At 37.8% G+C, this 10,604-nt stretch overlaps 2 protein-coding genes across 3 annotated transcripts in view; one reads left to right on the top strand and one right to left on the bottom strand.

Annotated features, from left to right (window-relative positions):
* Positions 1-1,166, top strand: LOC132184625 (uncharacterized). 2 transcript variants are annotated; one of them, XM_059598326.1, is made up of 2 exons: positions 1-491; positions 602-1,166. In XM_059598326.1, exon 2 carries the CDS (start codon positions 612-614, stop codon positions 969-971), a length of 360 nt encoding a protein of 119 aa, XP_059454309.1. In that variant the 5' UTR covers positions 1-491; positions 602-611; the 3' UTR covers positions 972-1,166. The 2 variants fall into 2 exon arrangements, with proteins under 2 accessions (XP_059454309.1, XP_059454308.1); XM_059598325.1 differs by having other exon boundaries at positions 1-535.
* Positions 1,167-4,136: 2,970 nt separating this feature from the next.
* LOC132184061 (uncharacterized) overlaps positions 4,137-10,604 on the bottom strand; it is a 15,355-nt gene continuing 8,887 nt past the window's right edge. Inside the window, exons 10-18 of the mRNA XM_059597544.1 lie at positions 9,306-10,238; positions 7,677-7,792; positions 7,184-7,359; positions 6,369-6,559; positions 6,172-6,258; positions 5,533-5,690; positions 5,232-5,442; positions 4,997-5,145; positions 4,137-4,605 (exon numbers count right to left, since the gene is read on the bottom strand). Of these exons, the coding sequence (XP_059453527.1) occupies positions 5,005-5,145; positions 5,232-5,442; positions 5,533-5,690; positions 6,172-6,258; positions 6,369-6,559; positions 7,184-7,359; positions 7,677-7,792; positions 9,306-10,238 (2,013 nt within the window). The 3' untranslated portion in view covers positions 4,137-4,605; positions 4,997-5,004. The remainder of the gene's footprint in view (positions 4,606-4,996; positions 5,146-5,231; positions 5,443-5,532; positions 5,691-6,171; positions 6,259-6,368; positions 6,560-7,183; positions 7,360-7,676; positions 7,793-9,305; positions 10,239-10,604) is intronic.

Genomic DNA, 10,604 nt, shown 5'->3' with positions numbered 1-10,604 from the left:
ATGGTTAAGGGCTTTAGCCAACGCTTCCCTTATTTTTCCTCTCCTCTCACTACTGCAGCCTTACGACCACATTTCCTCCTTGTCTTTTTCTTCTGCAACGAAAGAATAATAATGAGATATATATATATTATATATAGGGATGGATTGGATACATAGACAAAAACAAAAAGAAAAAAAAGAAAAAAAAAAAAAGGGGAAAAGGGAAAGATGGTGTTAGTAGTGGCTGATGAGCTTTTAAGGTTTTGTTTATTATAGTCAATAGTATGTCTAATTTTATTGGGTTTTGGATGAGAGAGAGAGGGAGAGGGAGAAAGGCAGAAAGGGATGGTTTTAATGGGGTTTCCAGAATCAGGATGTTGGTCAAAGATATGATTCCAGTTGGTTTAGAGAGAGAGAGTTGTGATTTAAAAAGGGAAGGGGGGTGTCTTTTGGAATGGTTTCTGGGATTCAATACAGCGGCAAAAAGGATTTGAACATCAAGCTTCATTTAGGTGGTCTGCTTTCTTGTCTCTGAGAGTATATGTAATATTATCAGGTATAAATAAGATTTGTTTTGGGGGGATATAATATCAGAGTTTATTTTTTTTTATTATTGATCTAGAGAGATCGATATGGGCAAGAAGAAGCATCAAAAAACGAAGGAGCTTTCAGTAGCAATAGCAGAAGCATCATCGACAGGAGATGAAACCCAGCAAGAGTCACAGACTCAGACCCCCAGAAAGAGAGGTAGACCTCGCAAGATCATTGAGAAACCCGAAAGCCAATCTGGCAAAGAAGAAGAGCCAGAAGAGAGTCAACCCAAGCAACTTAAAACGGGCGAGGAGGAAGAACAACAAGAACAACAACAGCAGCAGCAGCAGCAGCAGCAGCTGAAGGGACAGGGTTCAAAGGAAGAGGGTCAGCCCGAGAAGAGGGAGGTGCCTCCAAGAAGCCGAGCCAGGCGAAAAAGCAAACCCAGAAAGAGCAGCTGAGCTGAGCTTTAGGTAATAATATCAATCAAAAAGATTCTTCCTTTAATTTTGTTCCTTCATCTTCATGCTGCAGCTTCCGGATTCATTGGTTAATTTATATGCTTCTCTCTTGTTTGTATCAATCACTAAGAGAGAAAGGGGATAGCTTTTGTATTAATCTCTGATGCTAATATTGCTTATCAATCATCATGATCATTCTCTCTGTATTTTTTTTCTTTTTTTTTTTTCTTTTGGTCTGAATTAAAAAAAAAAAAAAAAAAATCATTTTCTTTGTAACAAAGAAGCTTAAGAAATTTATCACAGTATGATGGAGTGATAAGATATTGTTTTCCACAATTGCTCTCTGTATCGAGTGATCAGATTCTTAGCCTCGCCATCATTTCTTCTGGTGAATAAAGTTCTGGCTTATCGTTTACATGGCAGCCTTTGAGAGTAGGACCATTTCGTTTGGTGAATTGTCAGGGCTTTAAGATATTGAATGAATGAGCTTCTTCTGTTCACTGACACCCAAAACAAAAAAAAACAAAAAAAACAAAAAATAAATATGCAACGAAGGAGTGGGAAGAAAATGGTTTCATTTCATTGCTTTCTGGCGTGGAAACTCTGAGAAATGGGTTTTACTTGCTGGCAGTGTCAGGCTTTGTGGTGTATTATATTTAACGAAGGAAGAAGAGACGGTAATTGATACCAACTCAGTGGCACCGCACGTGAGAGTCACATCGCAATTATCCATAATATAAGTCCTGCGTAGCCGCGTCAATCAATCAATGAGCGGCGGGGACGGTCGAGGGGCATGAGAGGCTCTTTGTTGGACGCACTCGCTGGCGCGTGGAGGAGGGGCCACCGCTGACTGTGTTTTATAGTGACTCACAGAAGAAAGACAGCTCTACGAGGACGTTTCGTACGAAATGGGGGTGGGGGGGCTTTATAGTGCGAGTGAGGGAGAGGACGAAGTCAAAAAGTAACGGAGTTGAGCAGCAGCCACTCACAGTCTCAGAACTCAACTCAGACCAGCCGTTTGGTACAAACTTTATTGCATAGTGATTCATTTCATGCTGACTGAAAAGATTTTCCATTAACAAGTACGACGTCAGCATGACACTTAAAAAGTTCGTCGTTTTGCATGTTAGAAGTGCGTTTTTAAATAAAATTGTGAAAAATATCTCCTTTGGAAATGCGTTTTCTTTGAAAAATGAATTCACATTTTCAAATAGTACATAAAGGATAATAATTTTGAAAAAAATGCATGATACATATAATTCTCTCGATCATCTTTTTATATATATATATATATATTATTGAATTTGTGGACACGAATGATGGGTCAATTGGTTCACAAGATAAAGATATTTAAAATAATAGTTTTTATTATTTCCTTTTTTAAAATGCACAATTTGAAGGACCGAACTACAAATTAGAAGACTAATTGTGCTTATGTCAAATATTTAATTGTATTTTTAAAAATTAGGTTTTTATTAACCGTGTTTTGAAAGTTATTTTTTTAAATCTTACGTCTCGAAACCGTTAATCTATATGGGTGAGTGGTTGTTCACATTGAGTAAGTAGATTTTATAGGTGCTTATAAATGTTAAGTTTCACAGTGATTTTGTATTAGATGAGATTGGACTTTTAAGTGATTATAGAGAGCTCAATTTGTAAATTGACTAATTAATTTGACCTTTGATAGGGTAGATATAACTAATGTTTTTATTAGATTGTCATAATAAAAACTTACAGCTGCTTTATTGAAGCCCAAATAAAACAAACCACCGGTGACGAGACACATGTAGTCTTGTTCGATCTCAACCGCAATAATGAACAAAAGGGACCCCAAAAGAAAAGAAGTGAAAGATGAGGATGGAATTTTATTATTTTAATCTTTGGGACAACATTTTTTTTTTTGGTAAGAATCTTTGGGACAACTTAAATTGGGGCTTTGGCAGCCTTGGGTATTATAAATGATGGATTTTAATTGACTACCAAATCAATAGGGGCAAATGACCTAATTTGTATTAACAAGTTGTTGACACAGAGAGAGAGAGTGAGAGAGAGAGAGTGAGGATGATTGCGAGTTATGTGGATGTGTCCCACTTTCTACAGAAGTAACGTGGAAAAGTTTTCCTCATCGAACGCAGCAGCAGAAGCACTCTTTTTTCCACACACATGAATAGAGTTAGTTTAATTTGACTATGACTACGCTACCCATTAAAATTCTGAGGATACCCAGCAAGAAAAGAACATAAAAAGTTAAAAACTGAGGAAACAGCCGTTCGAATCCATTCTCCCCCTACCAATTATTTTCCTGAAACCATTTTTACAGTGTACTGCCATTCGCTGCATCTTTTATAGCTCAAGTAGAGAGATTTGGCTCAGTTCGTTTTCAAAATTCAATTTTTACCGGTCCACCCCATATGAAAGATCTCATTTCACGCAGGATCTTTTACCTTAAAGATCTCATAGAGAAAGGAAGCTTGGGGTACAAACAGTTTTTACAACCTCCTTAAAAACTCATGTGCCACATAGCTAGCAATCTATAATTTAGTGATTGACATGATAATATTTTGAGTAAATTTAGAAACCACATTTTTATCCAACTATTTAACGATGTTGACGTGGTAATCCTAACCATTCTTTGGATTTTTCTTTTTTATAATTATAATTAATACAACGTTTGGTTGAAACTACCACATTAGCAAAATAGAATAGTTGATAAATAAAAATGTAGTTTCTAGCATTACTGAAATATTGATAGGGCATTTCTCATAATTTGATTCTTACACAACTCACTAGTTGACGCCTTTTCAAAAGAATTATTACGATGATAATTCATGCACAAGAAGAAACTTGCTAGGTATCCCAATCAACATCAAAGTATCCCGTTAATATCCGACATAGAAAGTTGGGAAATGGAATAGTATAGGTTGGACAGGAAGAATATATTGTGATCCAAATTTTCTTCACCTAACAACTTTCATGGCAACCAACCGGATTGCAGATAGGAATAATAGGATGAGAAGGCAAACAATAATGCCAAAAGATTGTGGCCGAATTATGAGGGACTTTCCTAAAATATGGTAGGGGCTTTCACAGGTCAAGAGATACATGGGCTACTGCCTAAAATAACATTGCGCTGAGTAGTCCATCATCATCATTATGACAGTGAGAAAATTAAGATAGATGCTGAATAAACTACAGAGGTGGAGTCCAAGAAAGGGCACATCATGCTCGTTGTCTGTTATGGACCTATTTCCTTGAGGTATTAAATCTATGTTTCTGTTGTAAAATCATAAGTAAATAAATTATTGAATGGCCACAAAAAGTTGATGAGCGGTAGAAGGTTACAAACTCATCTGTACTGCAAGACTAGGATAATAACAGCCAATATCTGGTTTCAGCATTCTAACCTCTTAAGAAGCTGCAACCCGCAAACAGAAAACTGGTCGAAAGAGCGATGCGCAGCAAAGGGGTCCACTTTGTTGACTTTGGTAGTAATGGCCCCTGGCCCTACTGTAGAAGTTATGCAATTTATCAACCATGTCCACGAAGGACAAATACCCTTCAGAAGTAATTTTCTCGGATCAACCAGTTTTCTTAGAGCAAAACTATCAAGCCAATCATTAACACTCGAGAGGAACTGCATAACATGCATAACAGGCAACAATATTGGAATCAATGTAGAAGAAAAAAAAAATCATACAATCACATAAAACCACCAAGAATATTTCCCCCTAAATTTATTCGAATTAAATTCAGATACATATGGAGCACAGAGGTGATCGACCTCTCCAACTCTGAAATTACAAAATATGACCTCGGTGAAACACTAGCACTATAAGATTACCTTTTTCTTCAAGACAAACTGAAAAAAAAAATTATACAAGGGCAACTTGCTATCGCATCAACCAGTATATTTGGACTCATATAACCAATCGGCCATGGTGTGCAGTAAAGTATGACCTAATGATTGATCATTGAAAAAGAAAAAAAAAAAAATCTGTCAACTCAATCTAATTCAAATTTCTAACCTGATCATTCAGCGGCTTGATTTGTGATGTCGCTCCTTCCTATACCGAGACTGACCCGGATCAAATCCACCTTCCTCTGCTCCATAGACAGCCCAGGATGGTGAGGCAGCCATGTAATCCATGCTGTTAAAAGGTTTTTCAGAAGCCACCTGCATTATCAATGACAAAAAAATAATAACTAAAAAACATCAATGTAAAGGAATTCCAGAAGAACAAAAACAGAGCTGCTACGAACCAAGTCATGGAACTTTTCATAGTCTATCCATGTAAACCACTTGCCATTGACCTTAAACTTCTCAGTGTTTGCCAGGAGGACACAGCAGGAGTGGACATGTTCACATGCAACCTCATATTCCCCTTGGCTTCTTAGAGCTAAGGCCTCAGAAAAAGCTTTCACATCAGCATGCCAGGGCACATTTTCCATTGTCAATTTTGATGTAGCAGACCTGTAAACATATCACAATGATTATCCAGCACAAGAAGACTTTCTAGGACCAGGGAAAAGGAGGAGGGTTGGGGGTGAGGAGGGAACTCACGATCCACAATATGTAACGCCTTTGATTTCAACAAAATCAGGTTTTCCAAGACTAAAGAGATTAGAATAAGCATCTATTTCCTCTGTATTCCAGCCTTTCACCAGAGTTAAGCGGTAGACAGTTCGTTGCTGTTTCTCCCTGAGAGCTTTTAAAGAATCCTGCCATATATATTTCACAGTACACAAATAAGTAATGCCAACGTCTCTTAAGTTATATCAAGTTAAAAGATCAGAGAAAAGGAAAATAGAGTGGCAATGTGACAACTACTACAAATCGTGTTTCTTCCTTCATTACATCATGGAAAAGTGGGACAAATTATCAGATGGGTCCCAGCGATATTAACATCTTTAAATAAGAGCTGTATGATGCTCAGTTATTTGAACAAACTACTAAATACAAGACTTATGTTATTCAGTATTTTGAACCAACTACTGTGCTGCAATCTAAATTATAACCTACATCTATTCAGGGTAGAGACAAAAGGCAGTAAAGAAGTAAGCCAAACATTGCACCCTAGTAACTTCTTTTCTTCACTCTCCTTTCTCCTTGATGTGCTTTATTATCAATACTAGTTTTGAAAAGAATTAGTGCCAAATAGTTTTAGCTCAATAATCCTAGATTCTGTAAAAATTAACATACAATGAATCGCTCCCAAAAATCCCCAAAGAGTGGCCTGTCAATTGCCTTCAAGCTCTCCTTTGTTGCAGCATCCACACTCACATATAACTGTACATGTTAAAGAAGTCAAGTCAAATATGTTTGCAATTAAATACCAAGCCTCCTAGGATCTTCTATACAAGCTTCTTTCAACAAAGAATTACAGTAGCCATGCAAACCTGGGTGACAGGCTTTAGTGTTTTAATCTTTTCAGGAAACTGTGCATTTGTTACAAGAAAAGTAGAAATCCGTCGGCGGTGCAACTCATCCACAAGTGTATTGATCTCTGGGTACATAATGGGTTCACCAACAAGGGACAAAGCACAATGCTTGGGTGAGAGACCTTCCATTAATCGCTCAAGTGTAACGCCTGCATGAACAGATTCTTGGATCATTGGTAGATGAGACTATTTGTAACATAACCAAAGAACTACCAATTAATTCTATGCGCAAATTACAATAAGCCACAATATTCAAAACCATTGATTAAAGTTGCAGACTTGTCACACACAATAAAGATATCAAATATCATCATTAATGGGAGAAATTCCATGGTTAATGAACTTGAAGTTTCAAAAAAATAAAATAAAGTTCTGTAAATATGACTTGAATACTCAGCTCTAGGAATCAGTAATCAATGATTCGACTAAATCATATAACAGCTACATGCACTAATTTTTACAATACATATTTTGTCTTAAAATAAATATCCCAACACGGACAAAGACCCGAGCCTCCGAAAAAAAATTTAAGGTCAGAATCACATGAGAACATCTGATTTGCTTAATTCACATCTATACATACAATCAGATATATTGTTCCACTTTAACAAATAGTTAGTTAGGTAGCTTGTACCACCTGGCTGTGAGCAACTTAGTGATTTGTAGGAAGAAAGGACCCCATACCCAGAACTTCTTCCATTCACTTAAATCTTTTGTAGGCAGGATTACTACCCCAGAGGATTATCCAACTAATTCAAAAACAAATAAGTTACCCGGAACTCCTTTCATTTGCTTAATCATATTTGTATGCAGATCTATGGCAGAATTCACAATCTGTAATGGATCATCCATCTTCCACTGCCAACTCTTTCCAACAGGATTTGTGTGATGTCTCCAACAGAAAACGCATTTATTGGCACATGCCAAACTAGGGGTTGCCTCCATGCACCTGTGTCATACCAAAGTTTTGACAAATTTAAATTGCTAGCTCACACACTATGATGAGTATGGCTTTTTATTGAAAAACAATAAGTTAAAGAAAAGAGATGCATGTAGAAACAGAGAACTTCATCTATACAAACACAGAAAACTACAGAATCCTTAGTCATCAGATAGAAGTTTCCATTAGTTTTTGTTCAAATTCAATGATCTGACAAAAGTTTCCTTGAAATCAACCATATCATTTGATAATTCAATTAAATTAAGGGATAGTAATCTTGAAAACTTAATATGAAGGCCCAAAATTGATAATAAAAATCCAATTACCTATGACTCTCAATTCCATAAAATGAGTGCTTGTAGCAACCTCCCCGGCCTCTAAGCTGTGACTTGGTCCATCTACAAATTTTCACACCACTATGCGAACCAATAATTTTATATCCCTGCAAATGTAATGGCATTTTAGGAGATCTAGTAGAACAAGAAAGTATATCCTATGTAGAAAATAATTAAAAGAGTGCAGCATATAGAATGCCACATTGGAAAAGATGGGAGGCTACTAAGTTTGTTCTTATGATTGAAAGAGGGACACCGGCACACTGCTGCTGGCAATTATATCATTAAACAAAAAATGTCATGCCGTAAAATAATCATCAAGTATTTAATTGCACTCTACCTTGAGACCCATACAAAGTTTTTTTTTTTTTTTTTAAGTTTAAAATCCTCGGTGCATTAAATTTTTTTATTTTTTATTTTTTATTTTTAAGTTTCAAATCCTCAGTGCATTAAAAAATAACATAATTTTTGTGATACTCCGGATTGTGGAAAAAGTTAAAGTATCACCTAAGTCTCATATTGGGTGGATAGATTATGAAGGCTTCTGCACCAAGTCTTTTACATTGTTTGTGTGCTAGATGAGACTAGTTTATATAAGTGACTCTACTGAATTTGATTGTAATTTGACTACTACTTTTGAGACAAACAAATTGACAGCACATGGTGTTTGGACACTAAAACGCGACATGGACACTAAAGAGAACATCTGAAATTTGAGTGGAAGATATTGCAAAGTTGCATTATTAAAAAAGTTGAGGCCCACCCAAGTCACTAGTCTCACATACGGCAGGTAAATTATGAAGGTTGTATTTTCCACGTCTCACATTGGTTGTACACTAGGCGAAACTAGCTATAGAAGTGAGTAAGCTTTGACTAGTGCTTTTGAGGTATAGCATAGATGAAACTAGCGCTTCCCTAGATTATACAATTTTGACACATAACATCCATGTAACTTCTAATTGCAGGTAGTTGCAGTTCAAAAGTTGATTCACAATTCCATACAATTTGCAGCTTTGCTTAAAGCATACTTACAAAATTTGGCTTGTAGTAGTACCAGAAATTTTGACCTATGTACTAACAACCTCCACAAGCTTCAATGTATGAGCTAACCTATCGTGTTAACAGTGGTACATGTTTGAACTTACACCAATAGCCTGGCTGAGTTGTACAGAAACTACATGGAAAGCAAAATAACTTCATTGTTGAATTTAGTACGTAAGAGCTTATAATACTTTTGTTTGTCTATTACAAAGCGTTGTAATTCAGTGGACCAAAAACTACACTTTATAAATAGCCATATATAATATGGTGAATGGTGCTACAGTTCAACCTATAGAAGACAACTAAGTATCTAATAAACATCTTCAATACTTTGTGCAGAGGAAACATTCATAAAATGTCTAGGAATTCTATAAGAAGTATTAATTAGACAAATCTAGTAGCTCTAAGTCAAGTATCAAAGTAAGTGGTGTGGCTTTTAAAGGTCCCATGACAACTGCATGCTCTACTTGAACTATTACGGGACTTCGAAATGCCACATTTACAGTCATGGATATATGCATTAGATGCCATACAAATTGAATATGAAACCATTCAAGCCACAAGGACAACCAAACACACCTGCTTCTCTAAGCTAGCTCTAATTACCGGAGTCACCATCTCTTTTTTCCCATTCAGTCTCCCATTAGTTTCAGCCACTGTGACCGTCTTCCTCGATGGCACTTTCCCTGCAATATCCTCAACATCGACAATCTCTGATCCCGTGCCTCCGTCTTCGCTACCCTCATCCTCATCCGATACACCAACACTCTCAGCATCACTCTCACCACCAACCTCTGAACACAAAGCCCCACCATTTTCTACCACGCCACCCTTCAAAACCCCAACCACCTTAGCACTCCAAGCACCAAAGACCTCATCAATATCACCACTATCCACATCCCCCTCCCAAACAGGCAAAAACTCCTTGGCACCCAACGCTCTCAGTCGCCTCGAGAAATCCCTCGCGACCGCATTGAATGCCGCGCCGTAAGCTTGGCTTCCGACGCCGAAAACCGCGAATTTACACCGCGAAAGCAAAAGAGACCCCACCCGGAAGTCCTCGGCGCTCTCGGAAAGCCAATTCGAGAAAAACTTAGCGTTCTGCGGGGGCTTGCCATCTTCCCAGGTCGAGGCGATAATCAAAACTAGGGTTTCTTTCGGTAGGTCCTCGGGCTCGTAGTCTTTGAGATCGACCAGGTCGAATGGGAGATCGTTCGACGCTAAAAGATCGAAGAGACGGTCAGCTAGGGCTCTGGAGGTACCTGTTTGGGAAACGAAGAAGAGCTTGGGTTTGGAAATAGAGGGATTAGGGTTAGGGTTTAGGGAGAGCTTGAGGTGTCTGAGGCGGCGAGACTTGTAGAAGCAATAGAATGTGGAGGCTGAGAGGAGGGCGAGAAGGGTGAGTCGAGCGGGTACGGAGGAAAAGGACATGGTGGAGATTTCTTTCTCCGGCCTTGTCCTTCTAGGGAAAATTGCTAGATCGTCTGCTTGTGGAATGGAAGGGAAGTAGCGCTAAGCTCATGTTCGTGATCACTGAGAAGCGGGACTTACAGTAGCGAAGGTTTTAGAATTGAGATTTGAGAAGTAGAAGGAGACGACGGCGTTTTTGTACGCAAAGATGGTAGGCTTGGCCGAGGCCGTGTTTGATTGATTTTTCAATTGGACTGAGTGATTTACGGGCCCATGATAACCAATCAATTTTGCCACCAAAGATATGGATTTGGACTTCCAAACTTCCTGGGGTATGGCCCTTTGATATTATTTTAAGGTATCTTTAGCCCATTAGGTTATGTTGGTAAAATATACTGTATAAATTGCCACGTGCTATCGATTCGAATAACAAAATTATTGAAAATCTCGGTACAAAGATATTGGCTC

Source organism: Corylus avellana, chromosome ca6, assembly GCF_901000735.1.
Source record: "Corylus avellana chromosome ca6, CavTom2PMs-1.0".
NCBI lineage: Eukaryota > Viridiplantae > Streptophyta > Magnoliopsida > Fagales > Betulaceae > Corylus > Corylus avellana.
The sequence above is the reverse complement of the archived record's forward strand: the minus strand, read 5'-3'. Positions and strand labels throughout refer to the sequence as shown.

Excerpts from the sequence above, each read along its gene's own strand:
- LOC132184625 (XM_059598326.1), top strand. The coding sequence starts at position 612 with ATGGGCAAGAAGAAGCATCAAAAAACGAAGGAGCTTTCAGTAGCAATA.